At 42.8% G+C, this 17,189-nt stretch overlaps 1 protein-coding gene across 1 annotated transcript; it reads right to left on the bottom strand.

Moving 5' to 3' along the window:
* Positions 1-4,164: 4,164 nt before the first annotated feature.
* On the bottom strand, positions 4,165-10,479 carry LOC111868065. Its single transcript, XM_023858469.2, has 3 exons — positions 9,850-10,479; positions 7,821-7,941; positions 4,165-4,548 (listed from the first exon to the last, which is right to left on the bottom strand). The coding sequence occupies exons 1-3, from the start codon at positions 10,062-10,064 to the stop codon at positions 4,333-4,335; spliced, it is 552 nt and encodes a 183-aa protein (XP_023714237.1). The 5' UTR covers positions 10,065-10,479; the 3' UTR covers positions 4,165-4,332.
* Positions 10,480-17,189: the final 6,710 nt, after the last annotated feature.

Here is a 17,189-nt window from a genome sequence, read left to right as displayed (position 1 = left end):
GACCGTCAGTCGCAAGGCCCGCCTATAGCTCCCAGGAGCCATTGGAGGCTGAGTTAATACCGAGGTGAGTTACGCCTGACGCGGTTCATACTTGAAGCTCTACGTAACAAGGCCGGATTTCCCGTCCTTTCTTGTTTATACTACGGCAGAGAGCGGCAACGCGAGGCCACTAGGTGAATAAGGGACATGCAATTGACGCTTGCCCCACTCCAAACAGCAAACCAGAGAATCTGGTGGTCAAAAACGGCGGAAGTGTTTTCACTCTGGTGGCAATAAAGAAGTAGGGCGTCCACTTCGCCTGGGAGAGACATTGCAACATCCCATTTCCCGACACTGTTTTCCAACGTCCCTATTGGTAGCTCACATATAAAGTACAGAATTTTTTTTTTATTTATCATTTATTAGCAATCTGAATTTGCATTCTATGAGCTAATTTGCTGTCATGTACAATAATTATTCTATTGTACTAAGTTGGCTTGAAGAGCTGTAATCCATCGATTACACCTCAGTTTTCCTGGAGATCGTTTGGCCAAGTTTCGTCTTAGTCTTCTGTATTGTGTAGGTTGAAGGAGAGCTTCTATTGCGTTGTTGGGGTGAGATTCCAGTTTCTGATAATGTTTTTGTATTCTGTCTGTGATTACGGTTCTTATATATGGGATCTTGAGGTCGGTGTGAAGAGTTTGGTTTGACACGTACCAAGGTGCGTGAACTATGGCTCTAAGTATTTTGGATTGACTTCGCTGGATGATTGTTATGTTGGATTTGCTGGCGCATCCCCAGAGCTCAATGCCGTATGTCCATATGGGTTTAATTATTGTTTTGTAGATCAGTAGTTTATTATCTATTGTTAGGTGAGATTTCCGACCTAATAGCCAATTTATTTCCTTGAACTTAATTTCGATTTGTTCTCTCTTCTTCGCTATATGGTGTTACCAGTTTAATGTTGAGTCCAGGTGTAGTCCTAAATACCGTATTTACGCATGTATAGGCCGCACATTTTTTGCCAAAAATTCAAGAGGAAAACTGGGGTGCGGCTTATATTAGAAATATTCGAAATCACACTTCATTTTAAAAAAAATTATATTCATAATTAGTAATACAAGGTGTTCTACTCCTGAAATAATATTCCAAGAAAATTATTTTTTCTATAATTTCTGTCTGAAAATTGTGCTGCGGCCTATACATGCGTAAACACGGTACGTACAGAATAACAGCTTGATTTGACCGTTCTGGTTTTTCTGATCCTTAAACGCCTGGCTAATGAAATGAAGATATCTTGAGCTGGCCGGAGTTTATTTAAATTCCCGCTGCAGGTGCGCCTTTAAATGTCCGTTCCTGTTAGGGCGCTTACACTGTATTTAGAAATGCTGTATCTAATAGAATTTTTATGAAACATTAATGTCATTAACTTTGTTTTCATCAGCAAAGAACACAGTGTAGCATATTATAACGTAAGATATGAAAATGTTCAGACAAAAGAGTTATACTGTATTTTTATTTGTTCTTGTAATTTTGATACATACTGCAAAAATTGTTTCTCGCTTCTTCACAAAGTAGTTCTGCATTATAAAATCATTCCTGCGTGTAACATTTGAAATATTTTGGCATTCTCTGGTGCCATAAAATCATTTGGTTTTCCCCTGGAGAGTTTCACATTTTTGTTACTCTATTCAGATATTCGTGTCTTTGACTAAAGGACAGAAAAATGAAGGCACCGCTTCCCAAGAAAGGATAGAGGACAAATTATTTATTCCGTATTTCAGTGTTAAGCTCTACCATTGTAGCTGCAAAAGAATATTGAGTTTTCTATGGTCACAACCAAATGCTTGCATCGCAGCTGGAAAATAGTGAATGCATTCAGTTTTCTGTGATTTCATGGCGAATTCAAATACTTGTAGTTTCGTTTCGTCATACAATGTCAATGAAACGTAGTTTGGGAAATAAAGAAATTGAAAGGCAGATGTAGTGCAAGATAAGTGACGTGGCACTACGCATATTCGGGTGCTTCAAGGAGTATTATACAAAAAAAAAAAGAACTCCGTGGCCTGTAGTCCGCAAGAGAACTATTCCGACCGAGCGACCGCCGCTTGTCGGCGAAGTTAGTGTCAAATTTGCGGTTAGAGGGTGTCACGTGGTCAGCGCAACGGATCCCCACGGCCGTTAATCTCTGTTTTCTAGACCGGAACCGTTATTTCGTTTAAATAGCTACTCAATTATCCTCACGAGGCTGAGTGGACCCCGTTCCAGACCCACTACTTCTCAGAAAATCTGGTAGCACCGGGAATCTAACCCGGGACCTCTGGATCTGTAGGCAGGAACTCTGACCCCTAGAACACAGAGGCGGTCAAGGAGTATTGCACAGAGGCGAGATGCAGTTACATGACGCGGGGATCATATTTTAAGTAGGCAGCCTTACAGAAGAAAGGTCATAAGCGTTCAACGACATCTCCAGCAGAGGAGTTCTGTTTTATAATGTCTGAAAACAGACTGTACTAACTTCCTGGTGATGCCTCAAATAGATACTCCACCACTTGATGGCGATGATATTGCTGCCTCAAACATATATAAATGGGCCCATACACGTACTAGTCTGGCTGGCGAGTCCGACTCGGCTCGGGTTCCAATGAGCCCAACTCGTCCGTGTGTGGGTCGCCACGCTCATACCTGTGTGGTGAAATTAATCCGGGCCCGGCTCCTCGTCGAGCCAGACTCGCGAGCCAGACTCTTACGTGTATGGGCCCCTTAAGGCAGAGTTTACATGTTTACAAGCTTCATGAAGGCAGGTCTAACACGTAGAACGATAAAAAGGAGTGACATGAGGACTTGCTGCTCACGGATCACAACAGAGCTAGATAATTTCGATGGTGCTCTTCGGTAAATTTGAATTACATTTTATTTCACTTTTCTGTTGTTTTATTACATGTAAAATCCTATTAAGAGGACATTCTTAAAATCGAATAAAGAGTGCCACGTCATTAATGGAAGAAGTGTCCATAAGTAATTTATTGTAACTCTGATGACTGCAGTGCCGATCACTGTAGCCGCGCGGTCTAAAGGGGACCATACACGTACGAGTCTGGCTCGCGAGTCCGACTCGGCTCGGGTTCCAATGAGCCCAAATCGTCCGTATGTGGGTCGCAAAGTTTGGAGTCAGCTCATGCAATTTTGGATTGAAATTAATTCGAGCCAACCTTGCCGAGCCAGACTCGTACGTGTATGGGCCCCTTAAGGCATGTACTGTCTTCGCTCTCTCAGAACCGGGATCGTGGGTTCAAATCCCACACAATACATGTATGTTTGATGTATTTACGTGTTTATTCTGTGTTTGTGTTGTCCTGGATTTAGGTAGAGACCTTGCGACGAGGTGATCACCCGTCCAAGGAGTTCTGCCGTCTGTATAAATAATCATGAAACTGAGAAATCAGCCCCGTGCTCCAAAGTGCTAGCAAGAGGAGAGAGCGAGAGAATATCTCCATTGTGCATGAAAGCCGTTTCTGAATATTTGAAGTGTCAAAGATATAGGAGTAACAGAGAAATTTCGAATAAATTGTGACTAAGTTTAGCGACACCCTCTATCCGCAAAAGTTGGCACTAACTTCGCCAACAAGCGGCGGTCGCTCGGTCGGTATAGTTCGCTTGCGGATTACAGGCGACGGAGTAATGATTTAAATTATAGAAATGTGTAATATTATATAGTGAAAACGAAATGATATGTATGGCAGAGACAATTATATGCTGACACAACACGATAATACCGCACAGGCGAGAAAATAAACAAGATTCTTAAGAAGATTAGCATATATTCATAACTTTAATAAGGAATATGAAAAATAATGAATAGAAGGAACCAGTCTTGAGAAAGACATTCGAGATTACCAGTGGCGGTCTCATAGGAAGAAACTGAACCACTATAAATTCCAGAAGAAAACATAAGTACAAAGTCTAAAGGTAAAAGCGATCTTTGAAGGTTAGTCCTAAATCATGACATTAAGAGAAAAAGTAAGATTATGTGAAGGGAAGTTATTCTATCTTGGTATTAAATTGAGTTACTAATTAAGAAGAAACCAGAGGAATATGAGTCCTCATAAAGTCCGTGACCTGTAGTCCGTAAGCGAACTATACCGACCGAGCAACCTCCGTTTTTCGGCGAAGTTAGTGCCAACTTTAGCGGATAGAGGATGTCGCGTGGTCAGAGCAACGAATCCCCACGGCCGTTAATCTCTGTTTTCTAGACCGGATGAGTCCTCATAACAGCTGCTTAACACATCGAGACATGATAATGCACAAAAAGCACATTCAACACCCGTAGTTATTGTTTATTGGAAGCGAACACTAGACACGTGGGTAGAAATCGACGTCTTGGAATACAGTGTGTGTTTTGCCATTGTCGGGATTCCTCGCCGTTGCCATGCAGCGGTACAAACCGGCGTCATAAGGCGTGACTTGTTTCAGATACAGAACTGATCCTTTAGGGTAGTACAGGACGCCGTTGCGGGCGTCGCTCACCCGGTACAGCCTTCTCGGGTCGCCTCGAAGCCAAACGACGTTCTGCAAACATAAGACCAGACACTGCAGTACGTGCTTCTCAGACACGTCGTCACTTCCGTTATCATATTCCGGAAGTGGCCGCGCCATAGTTCAAGCGGTTAGTCGCTGGCTTCCCGATACCGGCTCTGGTCAAGTGGGATTTGTGGTGGACAAAGTGGCGCTGGGGCAGGTTGTCTCCGAGTACTTCGGTTTCCCCTGCCAATCTTCATTCCACCAATTGCTCCACAATCACCCTCACCTATCATCTGGGGCTGGTACAATAGGCCAGAAGTGGCCGCAGTACAAGGGACTTAGTCCCACCCCACTAGCAATAAAAAAAATCATATTCCGGGTACTGTACACCCCCGAAAGGAAATGGAAAATGGGCTAGCACAGGAACCGATATGAAAGTATACCATTTCCATAAAGTTGACTTCCTGTTGCACCATCCCGACACTGTACGTATAGTGTAGAGTAAGTTGTCTAATTTTACTGCCTTGTCAGAACGTAGAAGGAACCAGGTTAGCGTAGTTGGTATAACGACTGAATACGGTCTGGAAGACCGAGGGGTCCGAGTTCGAGTTCCGGTAAAGTGAAGAATTTTCTGTTCTCCAAGTCGTCCAGACCTGCTTTTGGGTCCACCAAATCTGCTATCCAGTGGGTACCTGGGTCTCCTTCTCCGGGGTAAAGCGGCCGGGCCGTGAAGCTGACCACTCATCTCCAACAAATGCTGAGGTCAATAAAATGTGGATCTACACATCCATTCCCCAATACACCTTCATGGCTCAGCGCTTAATTAGTTGAACAAAGGGACGACTTTACCTTTACATTATCAGAATATAGTCTTATTTTTAAGAAGACAGTTTTCCTTTCCATTTGGTGCTACATTTTTAACATATTGCATTGTAAGCATACCATTTGGTTGACATGTTACTACGAGAACATTGCAGCTAGAAGGCTTGTATTGTAAATATACTGGTTACATGAATAGAACTTTGGGATATTAAATTGGAAGTTGTATCAGTTAACTTATATATGAAACAAAATGAATCACTTTGAAAGTCGGGCTAGTAGTTGCCACCTGCCTTCACACTGGTATCTTGCTCGGTTTATTCGAAGCTGAAGATGAAGGAGATATTTTCAGCCGAAACGTCGGTTGACTTTCAACGGACTACACGACGTTATATCCCAGAAGAGAGCACTCTTCATAACCACCGCTGTGAGAACCTCAAATCATATCGTCATGTTTTTGTTGTTAAGTACAGCCGGTATTCCCGTGGTCGCCCATATGTAGCCCCAAGGTCGAATCATAGAATGAGCCCGCATCACATCAATTGTTTGTCTGTTTGTATCATCTCATAGTGAATGAAAAAAAAAACACTGGATTGAACCATTTAGTATATTGAAGGTAAAGATGTAAAGTTATCCCTCTAACAGGCCGTGGAGGCCCATAGGGATGTGAGACGTCGAGGCTCCCACATTTTCTAGACAATCGGCTCACAGATGGCAGTAAGTTTGTCAGCCTTACCCGCCGGCCGCCCTTTACTCCCAAGAATATTCCTGGTACTCATTTCTGTTAGAGGCTGAGTCGACCCCAGGGCCACAGTGCGCCTGGAAGGATTAGGTCATCTGAAAATAAAACTCAATGACCTCATCAGAAAGAAAACACAAATAAACTAAATTTATTTAAGTTTAATTAATTAATAAGGTCTTTTATAATGTAAGCCTGTCACGGTAGCCGAGAGGTCTAAGGCATGTACTGTCTTCGCTCGCTCGGAAGCCGGGATCGTGGGTTCGAATCCCACTGAAGGTATGGATGTTTGTGTGCGTTTTTCTGTGTTTGTGTACAGGTAGAGGCCTTGCGACGAGCTGATCACCCGCCAAAGGAGTCCTACCGAATGTGTAAGATCTAGAGAAACCGAAGTGAACGGAGAAGTTCATGGAGGTAGGCCTAGGCCCACTGGGGCTGTAGTGCCAAGGGGGGGAAGTCACATGTTTCGTAAGACGTGAGAAAGTCTCAAGAAACAGCAAAGGACCGAATGTAATTACATGGTCAAATGAAGGCTTTCATGTCATTTTTATGAATGATGTGGATTTCCTTTTATACTACATGCATTTAAAGTTCTACTGCAGAAGTTGTCCGCCCTGATTCATTTTCCTTCTCGTCTGTTTCATGAATTCAGAATTGTTACCATTTGCATAACATGTAGAAGGTAAAGTTGCCTCTGCTAAAGTAATTAAGCACTACGCCACGAAGACGTATGAGAAAGTGAATGTATAGATCCACGTTTTCTTGACCTCGGCAGTAGTTGAAGGTGGGAGGCCAGCTTCACGCCCCGGCCGCTTTACTTCCAGGTGAAGTGCTCCCGTAATCCATTGGATATGAGACTGGGTGGATCCCAGAGCCAGTCTGGTCGACGTGGAGAGCATAACATCTAGTAATTCACATTTCACTGTCGCCCGCATGTAGAAAGATCGCAATGCGCACAGTTAACTGAAGGACATGTTATCTCTATCCATGGCTCTACAGCATTTTGTTGTGCCTTGGCCGCTTTTCAGTTTCTTAATCCTATACACAGTCGGTAGAACTCCTTAGATGGAGGATCAGCCCTTCGCAAAGCCACTACATACGCAGAACAACACAAACACAGAACAAACGCACACAGACATCCATGCCTCGAGTGTGATTCGAACTCACGATCCCAGTGTTTGAATGGGCGAAGACAGTTCATGCCTTACACCGCGCTGCCACCATGATCGGCTCATGTTATTTCCACAGTATGAAAATCGTTTTTCAGTGGTCTAGTGGTCAGAGTTCCTGGCTACAGATCCAGAGGTCCCGGGTTCAATTCTCTGAGAAGTAGTGGTTCTAGAACGGGGTCCACTCAGCCTCGTGAGGATAATTGAAGAGCTACATGAGTGGAAAAATAGCGGCTCCGATCTATAAAGCCCAAATTAACGGCCGTGGGGATCCGTTGCGCTCACCACGCGACACCCTCTACCCGCTAAAGTTGACACTAACTTCGCCGACAAGCGGCGATCGCTCGGTCGGTATAGTTCGCTTGCGGACTACAGGCCGCGCAGTTTGTTTTTTGTTTTGTTTTGTTCAGCGTTATACATACTAAGTTATGAGTCGATAAGTAACTACAAATTAAGCGGTTCTATATCTTCTGGTGTATAAAGCTATGTAGTCCTTTGGAAGCCAACCTCAAGTCCCGTACAAATAAGGCGGCGCTTAAGACTCTGAATTACTGGCAACGTCATTAAACAGGAAACGTTACAAACAGACATACCGATACGATATTTTCACTATCGGGAAAGCGACATTGAAGTTCTGCGTCGGCTGGGGACAGCATCCGGTAGCTTCCTGTGCCTCGGCTCTCTGCCCCGACATGGTCCCCCACGTGCATTCGTCTGAAATACACACGACTGTTTAAATATTGCCTGAATTTAGATTAGGACTTAAACTGTTCTTTCAAGGGGTAACACTCGCCCTTATTTTCTTACTTACTTACTCATGGAGCTGAGCCCTTCTGGAGGAGCCGCCAATTCTGCAGCTACTCAAGAATTTCCCAGCATTTTATGGAACCCGAAGGTTCATTCTTGTGTTCACAAGAGCCCTCCAGCGGCCCCTATCCTGAGCCAGATCATGTAATCCATACCACCTCATCCTATCTCTCTAAGATCCATTATAATATTGTCCACCCGCCTACGCCTTGGTCTTCCCAGTGGTCTCTCTCCTTCTGGCTTTCCCACCAATATCCTATACGCATTTCTCGTCTCCCCCTTTCGTTCTACATGCCATGCGCACCTCATCCTCCTTGACTTGAGCATTCTAATTATACTTGGAGAAGAGTACAAGTTATGAAGCTCTTCATTATGCAGTTTCCTCCAACCTCCTGTCACTTCATCTCTCTATGGTCCAAATATTCTCCCCAACACCCTGTTCTCAAACACCCTCAGTCTATGTTCCTCTCTTAATGTCAGAGACCAAGTTTCACACCCATACAGAACCACAGGCAAAACTATATTTTTCTGTGGCGCTACAGCCCCAATTTGGGCCTAGGCCTACCTCCATGAAACTCTCCGTTTCACTTCGGTTTACTAGATCTTACACATTCGGTAGGACTCCTTCGGCGAGTTATCAGCTCGTCGCAAGGCCTCTACCTGTAGACAAACACAGAAAAACGCACACAAACATCCATGCCCTGAGTGGGATTCGAACCCACGATCCCGGTTTCCGAGCGAGCGAAGACAGTGCATGCCTTAGACCGCTCGGCTACCGTGACCGGCACAGGCAAAACTATAGTTTTGTATATCCTAATTTTTATGTTTTTGGACAGCATCCATTATTTTCTTACCTTACAAATAATATAATATTATATTTCAGCATCCTGTAGCATTTACGTAAATTTTATAGTCTTTTTCTTTCATCTATAACGCAACAAATTAATAATAAATACAGGGAACGCAAGGCAACGCCTGATACGTACAACGAAAAACAAAACACCTAATATGACATAGAAACAGCCGCAATTAAAAAAAGGTCAAACAGATATGAAGGAACATCAAAGGCATACCTTCTTTTTTAATTCGCATAGTGTGGGGGGGGGGTGGAGTCCAACTGGGTCCACTCGGCACGGCGGTCACTGATTGGCCTATCGTAGCCTACCCCGGGTTATTATGATGATGTAGAATTTGGTGGAATGAAGATTGGCAGGGGAAACCGAAGTACTCTGAGAAAACCTGCCCCAGCGCCACTTTGTCCACCACAAATCCGACTTGATCAGACCCGGGATCGAACCCGGGCCGCCGCGGTTGGAAGCCAGCGACGAACCGCTTGAGCTATGGCGCGGTCCAGTGCCGGTCTTAGTATTGTTGAGAAGAGAAAAATCTTGCCCCTGCATGGTTCGAAGACGGAGTAGTAGTAGTAGTAGTAGTAATGACAATAGAATGAAGCGTAGAGGTAACACTTTCATAGTCTCATTAGTTGGCAATTATATTTGTGCAGCAAACAAGCTCTAATGCCCTTCTGTTTCAGTCAATCACTGCAGAAGAGGGCATTCTGGCAAGTTTTCATTTCTGCATATCGCATAGAATTTCCAAGAATAGAGATACCATGTATGCGACCAGAAGACGTAAGAAGATGCTGGTTGACCTTGGGGACAGAAGAGGATATTCTCATTTGAGGGAGAAAGCTCTAGATCGCATTAAGTGGAGGAACTGTTTTGGAAGAGACTGTGGACCTGTCGTCTGACAGATTACAGATGAATGAATGAATAAGATAAACTCTGGAGTTGTACCGTAAATGTAACTGCTTACCTTGTATCGTAAGGCCGGCTTCTGAAGTTGTTTGCGTTCCGATAAATTGCTTTAATATTATCAGCTGGATAATAGCGGATGATCCTTTCATACGGAGCTGAATATAACGGTTGTGCTCTCTCGTAGTAATATATAGACGGCTGTGGATTGCAAGACACGAGGCACAATACTGCGGCTATTGTTACTGGAAAACATTTCAACATTTTGTATGTCATTGTATTGTTGAAAAAGTAGTTCCCTTCCACCAAAACCTGGTGCCTTAATTACACACATTCAAATGTTTTGTTGCGAGTATCAACGTTGAAGGCTTTTTCTTTGATTACGAAAAATAATCGCTTTGAATGAAACTAATAAAGTTAATTGAATCCAGGTTAAATTTTAAACAGAATTTGTAATGCATTAGAAAAACTGAAAAGAATTTGGCGGTTTCGGTCTAAGGTTTTCTGATTTTTGAAGTTTCCTATTGGGTTATTATGGTTCACAGATGAAATTGTAATATTCATAGATTCTTGAAATCTGTATATGTCTCGTTGCAAATTTCAACATAATTAATGTAGGTCCTCTTTGCCAAAAATCTAAAAATAGTATTAATCAAATAATTTGTGCACAGCGAGTGGTGTTGTGAACCGGTCTTCAGCGACACGAAGTCCAAACCCTTGCCTCCCTTCCTTTTATACAGAGAACTGAACACAGAGGAGTTCCATGAATTACACGCACAACAATACCTTTATTTCGTTATCCTTAGGAAAGTTTATAGAAGAATGTATTAAGTCCTTTCCTACAACAGTTGCAAGGATGGTCATGGGCGTATTCAAGGAACATTATACTGTCTTGCTTTACTGTTAATACGAGCTCATTTTAGACAATAGCTGGAGCTAATTTTCAGTGACTTAAATTTTCGTGACTTAAATTTACAGGCTTTATTCAGTAGCTCATGACAACAACGTAATTTTTTTTTAATTCACTTATTGGGGGGTGGAGTCCAATTGGATCCACTCGGCACTGCGGTCACTGATTGGCCTAATGTAGCCTGCCTCGCGTGATTATGTTGATGGAGAATTTGGTGGAATGATGATTGGCAGGGGAAACCGAAGTACTAGGAGAAAACCCTCCCGTACGCTACTTTTTCCACCACGAATTACATTTGACCAGACCCGGGATCGAACCCGGGCCGCCGCGGTGGGAAGGCAGCGATTAACAGCTTGAGCTATGGCGCGGCCAATTTTTATATTAGTCTTAGTAATCTTTGCATTGTATCTACATGTTGAATCCAAGTAGTTCTTTATTTCTAACGTCGTCCAGTATTGGTTAGGATTCAAATTCTATTAATATATCTCAGTAGCTATTAGTTTAACATGAAAGTAAAGAAACAAATTTAAAACGCGCATTACACACTTTCTATTGTTTTTTTCCGACAAGAATCAACACGGACAGTTGCATATAACACTCTTTGTTTTAGGATCCATAATTGATTTTGTCACGTCACTGTACAACAATGATCATGGCCGTGAAATGGAGGAATTTGAATTTATAAAAGGATTTCATGTGTCCTTATGCCTTTGTGTGAAAGTACAAGACTTCCGTGTAAGAATGTTATACAGCTCCTATTTGGGACTGACAGAAGTACGTGAAGGTGCACTGTCACTTTCTGTCAGGAAACATGAAGCAATTATTACACTAGCCGTGATGAAAGGCCCATGATAATTACTTTTGGGATTTTCTGTGCGCCCTTTTGTGGATAGCAGGAAACATAAATTTTAGGAACATAGAACTTATTAACCTAGTCACCTGTACAGAAACAAATGTTACCTTGTAATAATTTCTCTGTTGAATTTGAGGTTTGNTCAAATCTTACATTGAGGTTTGTTGTTGCTCTACCAGACTTTACTAGCGGTAGACCTGCATTCGAATTGATGAAGCAAGTATTTGATGTGTATCTACTTCTTATGACTTCTGGAGTGATAGGGAGCACAAGTTGCGAACTCTAGTGATAGCGTTCCTCATAAGGATAATGCATGCAGAGTCGTAATGGAGCTAATTGTATCATTTCTATATGACCTACACTGTAAAACATTTGCTCAAAGCAAGAATTGTGGAGCTATTCTTATTAATAATTTAATATAATTTATTTTTGTGACAACCTTATTTAAGTCTGGCTATGGACTGGACGACCGAGGGGTCGGAGTTCGAATCCCGGTAGGGTAAAAAATTTTCCCTTCTCCACGTCGTCCAAAATAGCTCTGCGATCCTCTCAAACTTCTGTCCAATGGGTACCGGGTTCTTTCCCCGGTGGTAAAGTGGCCGGAGCGTGAGCTGACCACTCACCTCAAGCTAGTACCGAGGTCAAGAAAATGTGGCTCTATACATCCACGGCCCCATACGCCTTCATAGCCTAATGCTTAATTAAGTAGTTACTATAGGATTCTGACGATGGTGTATAACACACAGATATATTGGGTTTTCGGACTTTATCCATCGTCCTGGTTTTAAGATAACTAAGAAAAAACACGACGTTTCGGAAGCTGGATCTGTTTCCGTCCTCAGGTGAGGTAAAACGCCTATTCTATTGGGTCCCTTAGAAAGAGCTAGCCTCAAGCACTGTCCACTGGACAGTTTACCTCACCTGAGGACGGAAACAGATCCAGTTTCCGAAACGTCGTGTTTTTCCTTAGTTATCTTAAAAAACCAGGACGATGGATAAAGTCCGGAAACCCAATATCTCTGTAATGCTTAATTAGTTAAACACAGGGACACCAGCGCCTTTACAGAGTGGTTCTAAATTACTGTCGGGATTTCCGTGGCTTATAAACGGGAACACCGACAACAATTCAGAATAATCCTACGTTTTAAATACTAGTGTTTTAACCATAATAGGGGAACATGTGCACGTAAAGCGTCTGAAGCATTTCATCTGAACTGTTGGTCGCCATCCGCTGTTGGCCATCATTGGCCGAAACATGTGAAGGCTCTGTTTTATTATTAAGAAAACGTTGTTGCAATTGATGGAATTCAGTCCTAATTTACCCTGCTTTAAGGCATTAGAAATAACTTCATTATAGGAAAATGCTTTAGAATTTAACAGACGGAATCTATCCGCGCCTGCGCGTACTCCCATTTCCAGCCCTGGTGTTGTCCAATGTTCATTTTATTTTCTGCAGTGGAGGCTCCCCTTTGTCGCATGATACTTCGTCTGAACTGTACTGTGTCCAGCCACATAGACTTAGTCGTAATAATTCTATAGTTTCGCTGTGCTGCAATGGTCCAAGTGATGACCTCACCGACAGCACCACTTGCTACGCCGTGGGTGAGCAAATCTCACCTTAACCCTGCCTTAGCTTACGGGCCGATATGTACAGCACCTTCACATACAGAGCGTCCGGATCAAAGGTATCCAAAATAAATTAATTATATCTGAGATGAAAAAAAAAAAGAAAAAGTGTTATTTAGAGTCAGTGAGCATAGGAATATCCTACACGAAATAAGAAAACGGAAGGCTAATTGGATTGGTCATGTTTTACGCAGAAACTGCCTTCTAAAGGAAGCTATCGAAGGAAAGAGAGAGGGGCAGATAGAAGTGACAAGAAGATGAGGAAGAAGATGCTGGATGACCTTGGGGACAGAAGAGGATATTCTCATTTGAAGGAGAAAGCTCTAGATCGCATGAAGTGGAGGAACTCTTTTGGAAGAAACTGTGGACCTGTTGTCTTGACAGATTACTGATGAATGAATGAATCTCAGAAAGAATTTATTATACATATTAATGGGTTACACCATTACAAAAGGAAATTATCAAAGTTTTTTCTGCGTATATAACTTTCTCAATAAATTTAAATGTGGGCTCCCTTGGTGGCACGACGAATATCCAGGCTTGAAGCAAGTTTGGTGTTACCGTAGCCACAGCGTCCCTTATGCGGGCTTTCAGGTGTTGCAGTTCATTGATCTAACCAGGTAGACAATGTTCTCCATATGACCCCACAAAAAAAAAATCCACTGGGGTTAAATCTGGTGACCTAGGAGGCCAAGCGATTGGTCCACTTGTGCCAATTCATATCCCAACCATCACTCTGTCCAGGCGATTCCTAACATGGTGGCAAAAATGTGGCGGCGCATGCGCGTAAGCAGGGCATGAGGAAAAAAAAAACTTTCAGAGTTTTCCTTTCAGATGACATAAACCGGATACGTGTATGACAATTAGTTTCCGAAATATACATTTTTTATTTTGGATACCTTTCATCCGGACATTCTGCATGAACGTCATATCGCTGCCTACCCTGCTAGGGGCCAGAGATGGCTTCTCGTACTCGCTGCTGTTGCCGCCATTTTCCCATTTTCATTGCGTTCCACTCTTAGATGTCTGAATTTGTTCACACCACCTGGTGAAGTTGCCTGTCTCTAACTTACAACACGTTCCAAGACAAAATATTCAAAGGTACAACAGATTTAACTTCCATCTTCGGAGCACATGGGAATTGGGCAGTTACAATTGGGGCCAGGGACTGGAACAAGACTCCCCTGAGGAGGTCTAGAAGCAGCGTGCAGCGTTCAGTGCAACGAAAAGCAAGCGGCAAGTCTTGTACAGCCAGACACAAGTTAATGAACAATAGAAGGCTGTGGTTCCCAGTGAATTAGCAATGGACTGAAATAAACTGGCGTCAAGACCGTGGCAACTGTAAATAACTGCTCAGAAGCAAACTAAAATTACAGTATATGGGAAATGGGTGCTTCACGCTGTACTGTGTGTTGATGATTGATTCTTGGTTTATGTAACGATGCTTTGTCAAGATATACAATGCCAAAGCACCGGATTATCTTTAATGAATTGGAAATTATGTAGAATTATGTTGTCTAACCTGTTTTAAGGTACTGCATGCAACTGACAGGACTAAGGGAAGATGATAAAATTCTCATTCAGGTATTCAGACTGAGAATTGAAACCGGAACTTCTAGGATATAAATTATTAGTTATGTTTACATGTCCATTTCAATATTACTTATTTATGGTATACAGTTTTTTATGTTGTGACATTTTATTTGAAAGTCAGTGATAATACTGAAAAGGAAATTAACGCAAAATGCCGTTCTGAGTATTGCTTCACTTGCCTTACTTCCATTCTACGAGTATATCCAGCAAGACCTTTTTAATTTAAAAACATTGGCCTTAATGGATTTTAGTCTAAATTTATCAGTGTCTTCAGACGCTGAACCACGCAGTGACAGACGGAAGAGGTACAATACACTCATAAGGCGTAAATTCGTTAGTAACGCATATTTGGTAAAGAATTGTCAGTTATTTGATTAGAAACGTCCACGGATTTTCACTTAAATACTCGAATCAGAAGATGAAAATATCTACCAAGATCGGGGTATCGCTCTTCCTCTCAGGCCCTCCATTTCGTTTGAATGCTTTCTGTAACATTGCCGGAGAGCACTGATCTGATGCGCCGGTGTTGGTTATGCCACTTCTTCTTGCAGTGCTTTACTTGATCATAAAGTTGCAGACCTTGAGGGATGTACTGATTCGTTCTAGAACGATTCATTTTAGACCAAACATCCTTGAATGTGTGAGGAAATTCATGACTTCTTGTCACTGTTAGGGATAATGAAGAGAAATAGTCGGAATCATGCAGAATTATGGATTGTCACACTGCGTGCGTGAGAGAGAGGGAGAGAGAGCGAGGAGGAGGGAGTGTAAATTCGTCAAACTACTTCCACTCTGAGTGTATTACTATTATATTAAGCATGTTATGCACTCGATAATATTACTGTTACAAAAGGTGAAGTTGTCCCCGTGCTTAACTAAGTAAGCACAACGCCATGAAGGCGTATGGGGGAGTAGGTGTATAGATGCACTTTTTTTTTTACCTCGGCACTAGTTGGAGGTGAGTGGTCAGTTTCACGCCCCTGCCGCTTTACCCCCGGGGGAAGAGACCCCGGTACCCATTGTATAGGAGGTTGGGTGGACCCCAGAGCCGGTCTGGACGACTTGGAGAAGACAAAATTGTTGAACCCACCGGGACTCGAACTCCGATCCTTCGGTGGCCCTGCCCGTAGCCAGTCGCTATACCGACTGCGCTATCGCGGTTCTATTGTTATTTATTCCAAATCTCAACTCTGGACAACAATATGTTTCATTATTATAAATGTCACATGACTTTACAACCCGGTACACTCACGAGAGGATGCGTGTGGTGCCTAGAACAAAGCCTGGCCACAGCTTATTACGCGTATCTTGATTGGTTTAGTCACACCTCATGACACACAGGTTGTCAACAACCAGTTTCTCTGAAATTAAGTTAGGTAGTTATCGAAGGAAAGATAGATGGGCGGATAGAAGTGACAAGAAGACGAGGAAGAAGACGTAAGAAGATGCTAGATGACCTTGGGGACAGAAGAGGATACTGTCATTTGAAGGAGAAAGCTCTAGATCGCATTTAGTGGAGGAATTGTTTTGGAAGAGACTGTGGACCTGTCGTCTTGACAGATTACTTATGATGATGATCCCGCACGGAATCGTGTACAGTAGATATCAGGGGTTTAAGGATTTGCTATTATCAGTCAATGTGGTGGCGGGGGCGAATACTTCCACCGTAGCCTTGCGAGTCGTAGGAGGCGACGAAAAGGGAACCCAGTACCTGGGAGTATAACTGGGCCACCCTGTTCCTGGGGATATAAGTACTGGGACCTGACCTTCCAGGTTGGGGGAGTCTCGAATCTGAGACAGTAAAATGTGGCCATGATTTCCGCGGGACTCGGACCTGAGAATGACTGCCCTGGCGAGGACCAATATCAATTGTAAACGACAGACACATCCTCTTGTCAAAGAGGATGTTACGTAAGGACTATAACCGCCAAGTTTTCAGTTGAAAAATAAAATTACTGGTCGTGAGTCTCAAGGGGCTTGTCGCCAAAACGACCTGATTGGGGGTAAATCGCCAGTCGTAAAGTAACTCTGACTCTGTTATCAGTTTCAGTTATTTACAGTTGTGGAGGCCCCTATCAGTACTAACAAATATCGGTTATAACTTTATTTTCTTATTTCATGAATTCAGAGAAGCAAACATCTCAGTAAAAATCTGTTAATTTTATTTCTGTTTTGTAGACGACCCGGTTGCTACACTGTAAATCCGGCTCTGATTTCCACAAGGAGTTCAGGAAGAACGCATAGAGGATGGTGCGTCCAGCAATTCTTCTGTTGTTGCGCGTGTATTTGTTGCCGCGGTAATGTTTTGATCTAGCTGTTGCCCAGCAACATACATATGGAGAAACACAGACTGATGGGAAGTATTTACGAAGTATGCCATTAAGATTAGGCTCAGGTGCCATGATATTCATACCAAATT

The sequence above is a fragment of the Cryptotermes secundus genome, unplaced genomic scaffold (assembly GCF_002891405.2).
Source record: "Cryptotermes secundus unplaced genomic scaffold, Csec_1.0 scaffold112, whole genome shotgun sequence".
Taxonomy (NCBI): Eukaryota; Metazoa; Arthropoda; class Insecta; order Blattodea; family Kalotermitidae; genus Cryptotermes; species Cryptotermes secundus.
This window is presented reverse-complemented; position numbering and strand designations above follow the sequence as displayed.